Here is a 16,082-nt window from a genome sequence, read left to right as displayed (position 1 = left end):
CAGTTTATTCTACATTATCATTAAGTTGATGTTGTTTGTGAATTCTCTAAAATTTGCATGATCAAATGCAAAGAATGTGAAAAATACGCAACGAAATATCTCCATGATATTTTAAAGTAATTCTTAGTTCCGCAATTGGGAAATTTCTTAAGTTCTATATTGAGTTGCTTCAAATATTGCTAAGTTCAAGAATTTCAAGTACAAAATCCTTACCATGGCCGAAAATAGGATGACTCAATTTACCAAAAAAATTCCACCCAGTTTCCATCCGTTTTGAATAAAATTCTATAGTTCTCGACAAATTTAATCGCTTTTTTTGCAAGTTTGCAAAAAAATGATTTCTGGACATAAGAATTTTTACTGTTCGAAATATTATACTGCGTGGTGAGGAATAAAACAGGAGAATTTCAAACCTGGAAACACTTGACTGACCAAACTGATAACACCTGATGTCTAAAAGCGTGCTTTACTCCATGTCACCCACTACATTTTTTAAATAATCGGCATTGATACTTGGAGTTTTAATGTCTGGAGTTAGTTAAAACCGGCTTGTTTTCGGCAGATTAATTTTGATTTTCCAAGTAATGTTTTGTATACCAATATGTGCTTATAACTTACTTGTAAAATTTTTCTATCGTATAAGTTTAGAGATAGTAACCATTTATGATTCTGACATCTACACGGAAAAAAAATTCTACCAAAATTTAGGATGTTAACATCGTAATCTCGGACTAGACTTTTATTAATGTCAATTTTTAAATGTTTTATTTCAAAATTTATTATGTGGGTTATATTTTTTACTATTTAACATCGTAATTTTAACAAAGACTTTTAGGATTAAAAATTACTGCAAAAATTACAATTTAACATCGTAAAAAAAAATAAATAAAAATTACACTTTAAAAACTATATTTATTCGTACATTTAAATTTCTATTTACTTTTTAACAAAATAAATATTACAGTGCTGCCTCTGTTATAATACGATGGAAGCTATAAAAAGTACGATGTTACATCGTACTTTTTAAATAGTAACTGGGTCCTCCGCAGGTCGTTTATATGGATCTTAAAAACAACATATAGTGTAGGCCCTTCAGTGGCCGAGTGGTCCAAGGCGTCGGACACTTCGCACTCGAAAGGACTCGGGTTCGAATCCAACTGCCGAATGATTATTATTTTAATCTTTTATTTAAAATTTCTCTTCAAATTTTACGATGTTACATCGTAATTTATATTAAAGAGCTTAAGACTTCGTATTATTTGTCTGAAGTATTATTTCTTAAATGAAATTTCCAACCCTTTATCGTAAAAATTACGATGTGAAAAGTCTAGTCCACCAATACAATAATTAATAGGACAAATTACGATGTTAGCATTGTAAATTTAACTAGAATTTTTTTTCCGTGTATGGCTCATCGTTAAAGTAGTTGTTGCGTAGATTAATTTAATGTAGAATTTTTATAAAACCACATGATTGTTCTTTGATTGACTACAAATGATATGAGACTAATCCGAGTAACATTGCATAACAGGGTATATCTCAACCATGCCAAGTTTGGCCCCTTTATTAATTGATGTTAATAAGTGCGCCACTGGAAGATAAGTCTCGGCCTTCCAGAACCGGAGATGTTATAGTAGAAATCAGGGTCGTTGAAAAATATAAGAGTGAGGAGATTGAGGGATTAAATTAAATTTTACGATTTAAATCAATATAATTTCAAATTTTATTTACCAAATCACAATCATGCCCACCGGGCTTTTATTTTACTTATAATTATTTATGACAAAGTTTTGTCCACCGGACTTTTTATTAATTACAACTAATGAGTCCCCTGGACTTTTATAACGAATTGGCCACCGGCCTGATCCCCTGGATCTTAATTAAAATAGTCCCCTGGACTTTCACAAAAATTTGGCCACCGGCCTGATCCCCTGTTTTTACTTGATCAAATGATCTGAAATTTTCAGAAAAGTTGATGGTCAACAAGCTTTTTTAATTGCCGCCTTAACGAACTGAATCGGTTCATTAGTTAAAAAGTCATAGACCGGTCACGCTCATACATTGTGACGTGACATTGCCGAGGAGATGGAGTTGAAGGTTGGAGTAAGTGTGAGTCTGTGTGATAGAGAGAGATAACGTGAGTATGTGTGTTGAGATGAGCATATGGAGTATAAATGTGTATGGTAAGTTAAGTCTAAGATAGAGTACGTGTACGGTATGTGGTATGTTTTGGAGTGTCTCTGTGATGGATCGTGGATTTAATGGGGGATGTCTAGCTGTGTCGCGGATAGTGGCCAAGATAACGCGCCTCCTGACCAGTGATGACGACCAGGCCTAGGCTTAGCCCTCGGGGTTGACGTGGTGATCACAGAGGTGCGACTGAGATGTCGCCGCCCTTTCGAGTTGGTACCCGGAGTTAGCTGGGGTACGTGTACGTTTATTGGGGGGGGGGGGGGGGCAGGCCTCGTTTGCGATGCTCGAGGAAGCCAACAATTCGCTAACTTCGGATATCACGGGGAGTGACATCACGGGAAGGCCCGTGAGTCCACGGCTTGTATGCTTGTGAAGGTAAGAACGGATAAAGAAGCGAGAATGTGAGATTGAAAGAGATGGAGTGGAGCGAGCGAGTGAAAGTGGCAGATTATGGAGTGGCAGTTGTGTGACTACCGACGAGTAAGGAAGTTGAGATTTGACGTCGCTCGTGAACGAGTCGACCCAGTAGTCGAGTTTAGAGTCTTGGAGTAAGCGGTAGTGAGTCGGAGAGTCTCCAAGGTGGACCTCGACCGCCACTTTAGACTTTCGTCGTTTTGGAGCCTGTAGCCCTGTGTGTGGTGCTCTTGGAGGTGTTCTGTCGTGTTGACTGTAGTGGATTACCGCATTATTTGTTTTGTTTTGTATTTTGTCTAGTGATGTATAAAGTTTTGTGGTTCGTCGTCGTCGAGAGGTTCCCGGTGTCTTGCCCGGGTGTTTGTGTGTTTGATGGTCCGGGAGTGCTGGGCCGCGGGTCTTTTGGGCCCTCCACATCGCTCTCGCGTCATGTTTACGGTGTTTTGTTTTGTTTTTTTTATTTGATTTTTAATATTAATTTCATTGATCGGCTTCTTTCGCATTAAAAGAACAGCGACCCTCTCTCCACAACCTAGCATACTGAGCGCACCAGAACATGCCGCTACCACCGGTCATGTCTCCCATCTCCAAAGGATATAGTTTTTAGGTTTTAATTTACGTGTACGTTTAGACCAGTTGCCGATACCGGGGAAATAAAAGTCGGCTGACGCCTGTCAGGATCTGGAGGAGATGAGAGGGGTGATTGGTGGGCGGAGTGTAACGTAGCCCAATTTTGTTTGATTAGAGTTTTAAGTTATTGAGTAATTTTATTAAGTAAAGTTTTTTTTGAGTAACTATTGGGTTTAATCGAGTAATAAAACAATATTACGTTGCAACATACACACATGCACACACACACACACACACATACATACATACATACAGACTCTCGGACATCATTCTGAAAATAGTCAGAATAGCTTCCTAGGACCTCAAAACGTCGACATCTGATGGAATTTTGATTTTCGCAAATCGGGGTGATAACAATAACTTCCCAAATTTTTCGAAAATCGTCGATTTTCTTAGCGGGAAGTTAAAAAAATCCTTATTACATATATAGTATTATTGAGAATGATTGAAAATAATTCAAATTATCTATCTATCCTAAAAAAATTGGTGTTATGTCACTGCTTATAGTTGTCATGGCAATGGTTAATATGGAGACTGTTGCCATAGCAACGGTTGCTATGGAGATTGCTGTCATGGAAACGGCTGTTATGGAGAGTTTTCTGGGGATGGTTGGTCGTGTTAGTGGCTAATAGGGATAATAGGCATCTATGATGAACATTTTTAATAACGACTTTTTCATAAAGAAGGCGTGGAAGATAGTTATCAAAACATTACAAGAGGTCAAAAATAATAGGCGCAAAAGCCTCCTATTTTATAACAAAAAGTCATTGTTCAGAGTACGTCTATCGTTTTAAAGCAGATTTTACAGCCGAAAAATAAAGACGTAAGAGTATGGTAAATAAATATGCTCAGAGGAACAAACCAACTTTATTACTTGAATTAAATATAAACTACATGAATAGTTTCCAATCAAAGCTAATTCAAGAATATTTGAAGTTCGAAATTTTAGAGATTCTAATTTATAATTTCATAATTTTGTAAAAAAGGCAAAGAGTTTATTATTTTGCCTAAAACCAATTGCAGTTATTTACTTAGTATATTAAAAGACAATGATTCTTGGATGACTTATGAGTCAGTAAAATTTTTAACAAGTTCAATAACGTGATCATAAACTAATGATTTAGCATCTGTGGCCCATAAAAAGTCCATGTGGCTAAATTGTTGATAGTCCACTTTATACTTGTCGACTACATTCGGCAGTAGTTTAGATAATGCATCCACATCCTAGTAAATAAAAGTTTAGTGCTCAGATTTTTTCAACTGCAGTCAAATTCCAATAAGTCTGATTCTATTGAGTCTGGAGTTCTGCTCAATATCGACCCCCCACTACAAGTTATGTTGTCTCCTACCCGATGATACACGTTTGTATCCTTGATTGAAAACTCCGATTAAATCCGATTGAATCTGATCGAAACTTAATCGGATTGCTATCCGATTCTGGCGGATTCAACCATTCAATCAGAATCGCTCGGTAGCATTCCAAGTATTCGATTAAACTTCAGCCGATTCCCCGACTAAATCCGATTGAAATTTTTTAATCAGATTCATAGTTGATCCGAAATTTCCGATTAAATCTGAGTAGAATTTTTCAATCAGATTCAATCGGAGTTTTTAATCAGGGACATAAGTAACCCTGATTAAAAACTCCGATTGAAACCGCTGAATTCCGATTGGTTCCGATTGAAATCCGATAGACTTTTACTCAGAATTCATTGGTTTCAATCGGAGTCTTTAATCAGACAAGAGTTATATTCACGTGAATATAACAGCACATGCGCTTTTTTTAACTCTGTAAAGACTGAATTTCCAAGAAATTTCCGCTCTCCCATCGACTAGCAGTCAGACTTAATGGAATTCGACTGTAATAGTTAATTATTTATGTGATGCTTTTCTTTACCATTGGATCTGCATACCAGTCAGCCTCAGAATATATTAAAGCAACTGGAGAAGTTACTCTCGATAAATTATACTCAGGTGGTTTTGACAAATTATAAATTTCTAAATTTTTAGTTTTGCCGTAATCGTATTTTGAAAACGTTTGCGATATTATTCCTTGTAAAAAATGAAGTAAATTTTTAGATGATGTCCCTGATGGGAGGCTTGATAGAATTGGTTCTAAAAGACTCTGAAAAAATTAATAAAAAGTTTGAGACACGGAATTATTCATTTTCTAAAACATAATTATAAATTTTGTAATTAGTTAGAATCACATCATTAAACTGTTTATTTTCAGGTCCAATAACGAAATAATATAAATTTCGACAGAAAGCCATTTGTATCATTGACAGTTTACATGCAAGAGAATATATCGTTTGATATAGTCGGGTTTGGACACCAACATAATTAATAATTCTTAATTTACGATAAAGCTGCAAAAAGAAAACAAAAAAAATTTTAATTTTTTTGTCAAAATCTTCAGTGGTTAAACACCCGATGAAAAAAGATTTTCTACAATTGTATAGAATTATATATCAATTATATATAGACTATATATAATTATATATAGACTACCCGCATGAAAAAAACTTATACTCTGAAATTATATCAGATGATATAATATTTATTATATTATAGTATAATTTATAATATAAATAATTATATATTTAAAAATAACTACTTTTTTGCCGTTTTCAATATAAAATTTTATATTTTAAAAGTATATCAATATAATATATAATTTTATATTTCGGCATATATTATCATTATAAAAACTCCATATAATATTAGATTATATAAAAAAAATATATGTCATTATATAGTATCAATTTATAGGTTTATATCTATTATGATTTTATAATTCAAATTATATTATTAACAGTATAATATAATATATAATGCTCGTATATAAGCTTGTATATATTAAAAGATATACATGACACTTTTGTGCTTCGAAAAATTTTCAGTTCCATGAATGCTCTTTCGGTATCCACTAAAACTTATTTTATTTTGAGTAATTATTTTTTTATATTAAAAATTAATCATATAAATGAAAATTTATAGTCATAACGACTCTCTCTACAAACTTCCTTTCAAGTTCGATCTACATACTTAATTTACTCGAATAAAATATATTCTCATTGATACTCACAATCATCGTCAAACTGAAAGTCTTTATTTTTCATATTTTATTTTATATTTTTAGATATATAATGTATTATATAATACAATATACAATTCAATATCTTGAGATTCTCCAACGTCAATTATATAAAAAAATATATTTAACAATATAATATTTAATATATAAAAAAATATATTCTATTATATATCATTCCAATATATGTAAATTTATAATGAATTTTATAAGTTAAAAATTATATTTTATAATTATATTACATATTATGAAAATATATATATTTTTTTATAATTTAAATTATAAATCAAAGTATAATTTTGAATTTATATAAATATTATATTTTATTATACATACATTTTTGCCGTTTTATAAAATTATATGTTTACGGTATATTTTTTTATATATAATCAAAATATATGTTATTTTCATGCGGGTATACATAATTGGCTAGAAAAAATGGCCCGATCCAATTGTATACAATTTGTATAGAAATTGTATACAATTCTATATAATTATATACAATTCTATATATTGTAATTATATCGAATTGTAAATAATTATATAGAATTGTATATAATTTTTGTAACATTGTATATAATTATATAGACTTGTATATAATTTGTATACAATTTCTATACAGTTGTATACAATTGGATCAGGCCATTTTTTGTATATAATTTTATACAATTGTATAAAATCTTTTTTCATCGGGCAGCCAGTCGAAATAAGCCAATTCCAAAACAATGCCGTCAAAAAAATTCAGCGTGTGCATAAATTGCAAATGCCCTCAGTCATCAGGCAGAAATTACTATATTACACACCAAGGAAGGAAATTAAGACATTTCAACCCACGTGTATAAACTAATCAGGGCCTACTGGAGCCGAAGGCGAGGGTGGCAAACATGCGAAATAGCACATTCTACTTTTTGCCCTCGGTGTGTAATAAACTATTAATGTTTCTGCTCAACGATTAATGGAAAATCACAATTTACGCTTACGCTAATAGTCGATCGCTCCATTGATCTTGCACAGAAAAAAAGGATTTCTTGGCGCAAAAAATTTTTTCTTGTTCTAAGAAAATTTTTACTTGACCCAAGAAATTTTTTGTATTATAAAGTGAAAACAAAACTTTTCTTGGGGTAAGAAAAAATTTTCTCGGATCAAGAAAAAAATCTTTTAGGCGAGAAAAAAATTCTTGAGCCAAGAAAAATTTTTGTCTTCAATTTATAATTCAAAATATTTCTTGCGCCAAGAAATTCTTTTTTTCTGTGTGGATTAACTTGCTTCTGACTAGCCGCTTACACTGAAACTCGAAGTTCCAGTGCGAATGATCATGAAAAATATAGTGTGTGGCGTAGAAATAAACATGATTTCAGACTGCGGGTGATGTCAGCGAACTTCACTCTGGTTCGAAATCGTCCTATCTCATCTCTCGCAACACAAGATACTGTTGCTATAATAATGAATCGAACATAAATAAAAAAGAGGCTTACATCTAGATACTGAGCAAGAAAGAAGCTAGATTTTTGAATGCCGGGTTTTACATGGCTTAAAAAAGCAACGGGGGCAAGGCAAATTAACGCTTTAACTTTTTCAGTAATTTCCGGACGTTCAGACTCCATTATAAAATTAATCCTTGTGCCTTGCGAGTGTCCAATAACAATAACTTTATGTTTTGTTATGTTTGTAATATAATTTATTGTTGCTGGTAAATCGTAGACACCCATTTCATTGAAGCTAGAAATAAATTAAGGATTCAATTTAAAAAGCCAATATATAAAATTATAATAATTTGAAATTTACCTAAAATCCCAAAATTTGAAATCTTTAGTCGTTAAGTTAACGTGAGACATTCCATAGTTACTTCCTCTGGAATTTCCTAGCCAAACATCGTACCCTTTGTCGGCTAACAAATATGCTACAGAAAAATATTAGGTCTATATCAATGCATTATAAAAAATTTGCGGATGAACGTAAATTGAAACCGGAGTGAATGCGGAGCAGATTATTTTATATCCGTTCAATCCTCTCGGGATGAAAATTTTTCCTGAGAGGAATTTATTTTGATATAAAAGCTGCGGATTGAATAGAATGCGGATTAAAAGAAAATCCACATCGCTCTGAAATAATTTGTAACAGTGCGTTTCGACTTGAAATCGACCGCGAAAGTCTGGTTCAGATGGCCATGATGATGATGGCCATCTACACGGAAAAAAAATTCTACCAAAATTTACGATGTTAACATCGTAATCTCGGACTAGACTTTTATTAATGTCAATTTTTAAATGTTTTATTTCAAAATTTATTATGTGGGCTATATTTTTTACTATTTAACATCGTAATTTTAACAAAGACTTTTAGGATTAAAAATTACTGCAAAAATTACAATTTAACATCGTAAAAAAAAAATAAATAAAAATTACACTTTAAAAACTATAGTTATTCGTACATTTAATATTTCTATTTACTTTTTAACAAAATAAATATTACAGTGCTGCCTCTGTTATAATACGATGGAAGCTATAAAAAGTACGATGTTACATCGTACTTTTTAAATAGTAACTGGGTCCTCCGCAAGTCGTTTATATGGATCTTAAAAACATTATATAGTGTAGGACCTTCAGTGGCCGAGTGGTCCAAGGCATCGGACACTTCGCACTCGAAAGGACTCGGGTTCGAATCCAACTGCCGAACGATTATTATTTTAATCTTTTATTTAAAATTTCTCTTCAAATTTTACGATGTTACATCGTAATTAATATTAAAGAGCTTAAGACTTCGTATTGTTTGTCTGAAGTATTATTTCTTAAATGAAATTTCCAACCCTACATCGTAAAAATTACGATGTGAAAAGTCTAGTCCACCAATAGAATAATTAATAGGACAAATTACGATGTTAGCATTGTAAATTTAACTAGAATTGTTTTTCCGTGTACGGCCATCTATATGAATAATTATATGTTGATTGACACTCTTTAGTCACCCGGGACCAGGTCAGAGGCCCTGTAGATCGAATTCTATTGAGACGATAGTGGGTTAGTTTTACGTCCCAAAAATTTATCTATAAAAAGGGCCAGTGAGCACTTGGTAGCTCTCTCAAGCCCTGGCTACCTCCCAGAGCTCAGTACAGTTAATTGACTCCTGGACGGTAAACTAAGTGCTCTGATAAAACTTCTGCGCCTCTTATAAACGTAATTTTCTTATAACTAAAAGTCTAAGATAATTCTAACTAAGTTTATTCTTATATCTAAATTTATAAAATACCTTTAATAGTACACGGAGAGAAATTTATGGTAACCGTTCCAAGTAGGGGAGGGTGGGGCAGAGCGGCCCCCCTGAAATTTTGACCAAAAAAAAAATTTTTTTTTTTTCGACTAATTACTATAAATCCGATATGTTTGCGCATTTTTACCCCTACGCATGACACTTGGGGCAAAATGGACAAGCCCAAAATTTTGAAAAAATTATTTTTTCATATTTTTATCGTCAAATTAAAAAAAAATTATCATAATTCCACATTTCTAGCCCTACGCATAACACCTGGGGCAAAATGGACCAACCGAAACTTCCGAAAAAATTATTTTTTCATATTTTTCGGCCGTTTCTCTATGTAAGAGGCAAATTTGGTCACTAAAAATTTATAAAAATTAAATTTTTTTTAGTTGATAAATTTTTGAAATAAAGTAAAATTATAGAATTGATTTTTTGTTTTATTAAATAACAATTAGTAATTAAGGTAATCGAGAGTGAACGATTTTATACGCTTTAAAAAATTTTTTTCGAGTAATATAAAACCAAAAATAGTTGTCAAGAGAAAGAAATACATTCTTAATGATGAAAACAATTTAAAAAAAAAAAAAACGAAAAAAAAAATTTTTTTATCACTTTTTGAAGGGGGGCCGCTCTGCCCCACAAAAAAAAAAAAAAAAATTTTCAGATATTTGGCAAAATGTCCATAAATTTGTTTGAAATAGGACAAAAGTAAAGTGTTCTTATGGTTGAAAGCCACAAAAAATAATAATTGGCTAAGGGGGGCCGCTCTGCCCCACCCTCCCCTAAATTTATTTATATTTTTTAATTAATCTGGGGTAATACCCCAGAATGTAACAATAAAAATTTTTTTTTTTTTTTAATTGTTTTTATCGTTAAAAATATATTTTTTTCTCTTGACAACTATTTTATTTTTGTATTACTCAATAAAAAAATTTTAATCACTAATTTAATTACAAATTATTAGATATATTTAATGAAAAAAAAAAAATTCTGTAATTCTTATTTGTCATTATTTTTAGCTTAAAAAAAAAGTGTTTTTAATTGTTTAGATTACAGACAATTTTTTTATGTTTGAAAAATTTTATCAATTAAAAAGTCATTATTATTTTCGAATATTTTTGGTGGCCAAATTTGTCCCAGCTATAGAGAATCAGTCAAAAAATAGATAAGTATATTAAATTTTTTTTTTAATTTGACGATAAAAATATGAAAAAATTATTTTTTCATAATTTTCGGCTGGTCCGTTTTGCCCCGGATGTCATGCGCATGGCTAAAAATATCCGCAGTTGTAATAACTTATAATTATATCCAATTACCTACAAATGACTGCTCTGGGCATCATAGTGGCATAAAATGCCGCTAAGCTATAGGCCAATTTAAAAATTTGAATAACGTTTGTCCATACGGGCCAGCCCCAAAACTTCCTGCTGTTCCCGAGCTCTTAGAGCTCGAAAACTTTCTTCTCTGCGTTGGTTTTTTTGAGCACGAAAAAATGTGATGTCTCGCCTTGATTTACGAGAGATCAAAAAATCAAGCGTGGCAGCAACAGTTAGCGCTCAGAATTAGCCCTTCGTAGAGACGGACTACCGGCAATAATTTACTGAGTATTTAACCCTTTCCCGGTTTAGAGTCTCGAAGAGTCTCGGTGTGAGCCGTGTGGGGATAAAACCAATCACAGTTCTTAGTAAGGCTGTGCGAGTATCGGTTCAATCGTATTAGTGCATCCATGCTCTCCCTTCTACTATTTTTTCTGCCCCTTCTCTACTAAGTAGGCTAGCGCTCTCTCATTTGAAAACGAAGACGTACAATCCGAATTAAGAGTAGGGATTGAAGGTCAACCGGGAAAGGGTTAAAAACAACACAATAATAAAAATAATATTTTTAAAAAATGAACGAATAATTTAAATAAACGCAGTAGTCACGCGAAAGGGCAAGAATGGGAGGTTCGGACGCGGAGGAGGGATATGAGGTGTCAAAATATTATTCGAAGACAAAAGAAGAGGGGAAAATAAAAATGGGCGTTGCAATCGACTATAAATACGGTGGCCTGTAAAGTCAATTATTAACAATAAATTTTTTATTTTTTCGCAGTTACTACCTGTTATAAAACACTCATTTTTTGTCAACAATAATTATTAGTTGGGTAAGTAATTCATATTTAATAAAATGTAGAATAAGTATGGGCGCATTTATATTGGAATTGATAATTAACTATTTTATTTTACATTCAAATTATACGTTAGTTTTTAAATTATCCGTTTATTTTAGAATTATTCTATTTAAATCCAAATACTCTGTTCGAATTTTGAATATTAAATCACAACTCAGAGGATAGGATAAATTAAATAAAAATTTTGACAATTATTTATCAATAGTTCTAATTTAAATCGAATCATTTAAAGACGCATAAATAATTCGAAAACTTACGAATATGTAATTCGAAGGTAACACGGCAGTTGACCTGATGCCAAAATACCCGCTGTAAAAATAACCGCAAACCAAAACACCCCTGACAGAACACCCACAAATTGAAATATTTTACGTTATTAATAAATGCATCTATCATTTTGAATGCATACATTACTTGATAATATACTCAGAGGGGGAACCTCAATTTTAAAAATTTTTTACTCTACAGCCTCGAGCTAGTCTTATAACGAGGCCTGACTGTACACGGAAAGAAAATTATGGCAGTGGTTCCCATAATTCTATGAAATTTTTTTCTATACTAACATACACGGAGAGAAAAATATCGCCAGATTAAGTATACGTATCGCTATTCTGGCTATACGCTTTATAGTCATCATACTTAACGATACGCCGTATAGCCAATTCAGCTGTACAGAGTATCCTCACAGTGGATCGTGAAAATGACGATCCGTATCCTTATTTTAGGCATTTTATGAATCGCTGAGATGACTATTGCGCAAACTCTGTATTTAGGCATCCGGCAACCGAGAATGATGATACGTATAGTCAATTTAGCTATACGGATCCTCACGCTGGCAATACAGATACTTATATCAACGAAACTACATATCGTTACAAAGGCTATTCGTCGTATTATTAAATTAAATAAACGAATACTTAACCTAACCCAAAAACGTATCTTTACTTTAACGATACTATAGATTATTAAATTAATATGAGAGTATTCCTAAATTAGGTATACGAATCGTTATTCTGACGATACGTCATTTGAGGATACATTGGATAGTCATTCTGGCGATATTTTTTTTTCCGTGTAGGAATTAGAACCATAAATTATGTGAGCAGTTCCTACAATTATAGGAATGTTTCTCACAGTTATAGGAACAGCTCCTATAATTATGGGAATGCTAGCCATAACACTATAGGAACGGTTCCTATGATTATAGGAATGGTTCCTATAACTTATAGGATTTGTTCCTATAACTTATAGTATTTGTTCCTATAATATTATGTGAATCATTCTCATAATATATAGGAATGAAACCTATATTTTATCGGAATCATCCCCAGGAATTATAGGAACCATTCCCATAACATTATAAGAATGGTTCCCATAATGATATTGGAACAGTTCCCATATTATTATTAGAACTATTCCCATATATTATGGGAACCATCCCTATAATAGTATGGATACAATTCCTATACCATTATGGGAATTAGTCCCATAATGCATAGCAAAACTTTCCATAATTTTTTTTCCGTGTATAATGTTTTATATTTTAGAACTATGAACTCAATTTCTTCTTTTAACTACAGTTATAAAGTGCAAGAAATCTATACCATAAAGATGTCAAAAGTAATATTTGCATTAATTGCACTACTCGTTGTTATTGTGATGATGGGAAACGCTGTCGAAGCTTGCAAAGAAGATTTACGTGATGTGAATATTTATTTAAAAATGTTATTAATAAAATAAAAATTTCCAAAAGTTTCAAAATTTGAAACAATTTTTTTTTTTTTTGTTCAAGTGTCAACAAGATGGCGACTGCTGTTCAGGAAAATGTGCAACACATTTAGATTTTCTAGGAGTTCGTTTCTGCGCGATAGTATACAGAAAATAAAAAAAATTGGTGTCTGTACTTATGTAAACGCGTTAGAAGTTTACTTTTTTGGCGTAATTAAGAAAAAAATTTTTGAAATTGCAAAAATTAACATCAATCAACTCAAATCATCAAATTGATAAATCCTACATAAATAATGCACCAAATAATGAATTCGTTTCTGTACACATAAATTAAAATAGAATTTATTAGATAAACATGAAAGTCTTTATATGTATAAACATTTATAGATTTCCAAATATGAATCGATATCAAATTACATCTAAACCCATATTAACTATAAATATGATCATATTTCATCACATAAAACTCTATTGATGATTATACATGGAATTTTATCAGCCATATTTCATAGCAGTAATTTATACTAATGTAATATAATTTCATAATAATTTGTATATGGTTACAAATATGACTTATTCCTCAGACACAATCAGATAAAATTGTAAACAACTCCATATAATAAAACGATTTGAGCAATTCAACTATCGACTGTTTCATTAATATAAATTTTAAAGTTAATTAAATAAATTAATTTTTGATGATTCTTATTTTTGAATTAATGGCGCAACCTTTGAACTATTCTTTAAGTGATAAGGATTTAATTTTAATTGATAGTTGACAAAATAAAAATTTAGGGTTTCATATCAATCAAGCTTGATTGTAGAGCATTTCGTGTTCTTCAAAAGTGCCCATAGTTACTTAGCTGTAATTCCAGCTGTTTCACTTGTGTCCGTTGCGGAAGTCATTTTTCCTATGAAATTAATTTTTATTGGCTTGCAGAACGTAAACCAATGAAAGTACACTAAAAATGTTATTAGAAATTCTATAGGAAATTTTATTCCCTTTAAAAAAAGTCTTATGAGTCAAGTCGCTAAAGTCCACAGTTTCCGAGTTATAGTAATTTTAATAATACCTATCTTGGTTCAAGATTTCCTTTTTTCAGTTTTCGTATTGAAAGAAAATCCGGATTCACTCCTTGTTTTTTACGGTGTACATTATAAATATTAAACAAATAATCGCTAATTATCAGTTACCTAATGACTTATTTTTTCCTAAAATAATCCATATAGTAGAATCACAAAGGAGCCCATGCATCAACAATACCGGAGTCGAATTAATTTTTCCTGGAATCCGGTGTAAGCTCAGGATAAATCCGTCTTCAGTTGTAATATTATGAGTTTCTCTATTATATCCGTCACGTTCTAATATCTTATTCTATAAATAAATTATGTAGTTTCTAACAATACGAACTAGAACTTTATTATAATTTTAATAAAATTACCGTTGACCATGCTTCAATAATATTGCTTGTGACGTTTGTCAAAAGCGTAAAAAAAATTGTAATAAGTAAAAATATATACATTTTTTCAAATAAACTTATTGGATAAGCGTTTGAAGCAATACTAGGTACTACCGAATAATGGGACGAGCTAAATGTTCAGTACCAAATATTTAATCACAAAAATTACTTGATGTTTATTAACACAGTAATGATAATTTGAGTTTATCTAAATTCTGAACGTGTACGTGAAAATTTCACGGCTCATTATTTATTTTAGTTAACAAGTTTATCTCATTACCTTGGTGTAGAACGTGTTGAAAAAAGATATAATTTATCACAGTCGTTGTTTCAGTTTATTTTACATTATCATTAAGTTGATGTTGTTTATGAATTCTCTAAAATTTGCATGATCAAATGCAAAGAATGTGAAAAATACGCAACGAAATATCTCCATGATATTTTAAAGTAATTTTTAGTTCCGCAATTGGGAAATTTCTTAAGTTCTATATTGAGTTGCTTCAAATATTGCTAAGTTCCAGAATTTCAAGTAAAAAATCCTAAGCCTGGCCGGAAATAGGATGACTCAATTTACCAGAAAAATTCCACCCAGTTTCCATCCATTTTGAATAAAATTCTATAGTTCTCGACAAATTTGATCGCTTTTTTTGCTAGTTTGCAAAAAAATGATTTCTGGACATGAGAATTTTTACAGTTCGAAATATTATACTGCGTGGTAAGGAATAAAACAAGCGAATAAAATGTACACACATACATACACTCGGACATCATCGTGAAATTAGCCAGGATAGCTTCCTAGAACCTCAAAACGTCCAAATTTGATAGAAATTCGGTTTTTGCAAATCGGACCGAAATCAATAACTTCCCGAATTTTTGAAAATTTTCAATTTTCTTAGCGGGAAGTTAAAAAAATCTGTCTATCGGTTGACCCTGCGGGCCAGCCCTAAAACTTCCCGCTGTTTTCGAGCTCCTGGAGCTCCAAAACATTATTGTGAATACATTTTCGAGCTCTTCGAGCTCGAAAATACTTTCGTATGTCATTCTTTTCGAAAAAAATAGTTTTTACCATTTTTTCTCCAACGATATCTCTCGCACGAATAAACTGATTGAGACGGTTGAGGTGGCAATCGACGCGTTT

General features: G+C 31.7%; 1 protein-coding gene and 1 long non-coding RNA gene across 2 annotated transcripts in view; one reads left to right on the top strand and one right to left on the bottom strand.

Annotated features, from left to right (window-relative positions):
* LOC130673180 (uncharacterized) overlaps window positions 1-14,128 on the top strand; it is a 39,610-nt gene extending 25,482 nt beyond the window's left edge. Inside the window, exons 2-4 of the long non-coding RNA XR_008990848.1 lie at window positions 11,678-11,729; window positions 13,337-13,460; window positions 13,549-14,128. This is a non-coding gene — a long non-coding RNA (uncharacterized LOC130673180). The remainder of the gene's footprint in view (window positions 1-11,677; window positions 11,730-13,336; window positions 13,461-13,548) is intronic.
* Window positions 4,067-15,073, bottom strand: LOC130673179 (lipase 1-like). Its single transcript, XM_057478122.1, has 7 exons — window positions 14,927-15,073; window positions 14,679-14,859; window positions 8,117-8,231; window positions 7,807-8,050; window positions 5,448-5,606; window positions 5,135-5,362; window positions 4,067-4,461 (listed from the first exon to the last, which is right to left on the bottom strand). Exons 1-7 carry the CDS (start codon window positions 15,005-15,007, stop codon window positions 4,303-4,305), a joined length of 1,167 nt encoding a protein of 388 aa, XP_057334105.1. The 5' UTR covers window positions 15,008-15,073; the 3' UTR covers window positions 4,067-4,302.
* Window positions 15,074-16,082: the final 1,009 nt, after the last annotated feature.

This window comes from Microplitis mediator, chromosome 8 (assembly GCF_029852145.1).
Source record: "Microplitis mediator isolate UGA2020A chromosome 8, iyMicMedi2.1, whole genome shotgun sequence".
NCBI lineage: Eukaryota > Metazoa > Arthropoda > Insecta > Hymenoptera > Braconidae > Microplitis > Microplitis mediator.
This window is presented reverse-complemented; position numbering and strand designations above follow the sequence as displayed.

Coding starts and splice junctions, on each gene's coding strand:
- LOC130673179 (XM_057478122.1), bottom strand. CDS start 15,007: ATGTATATATTTTTACTTATTACAATTTTTTTTACGCTTTTGACAAAC. Junction 14,860..14,926: donor TTATTGAAGCATGGTCAACG/GTAATTTTATTA, acceptor ATTTATTTATAG/AATAAGATATTAGAACGTGA. Junction 4,462..5,134: donor ACTGGTATGCAGATCCAATG/GTAAAGAAAAGC, acceptor TTTATTTACTAG/GATGTGGATGCATTATCTAA.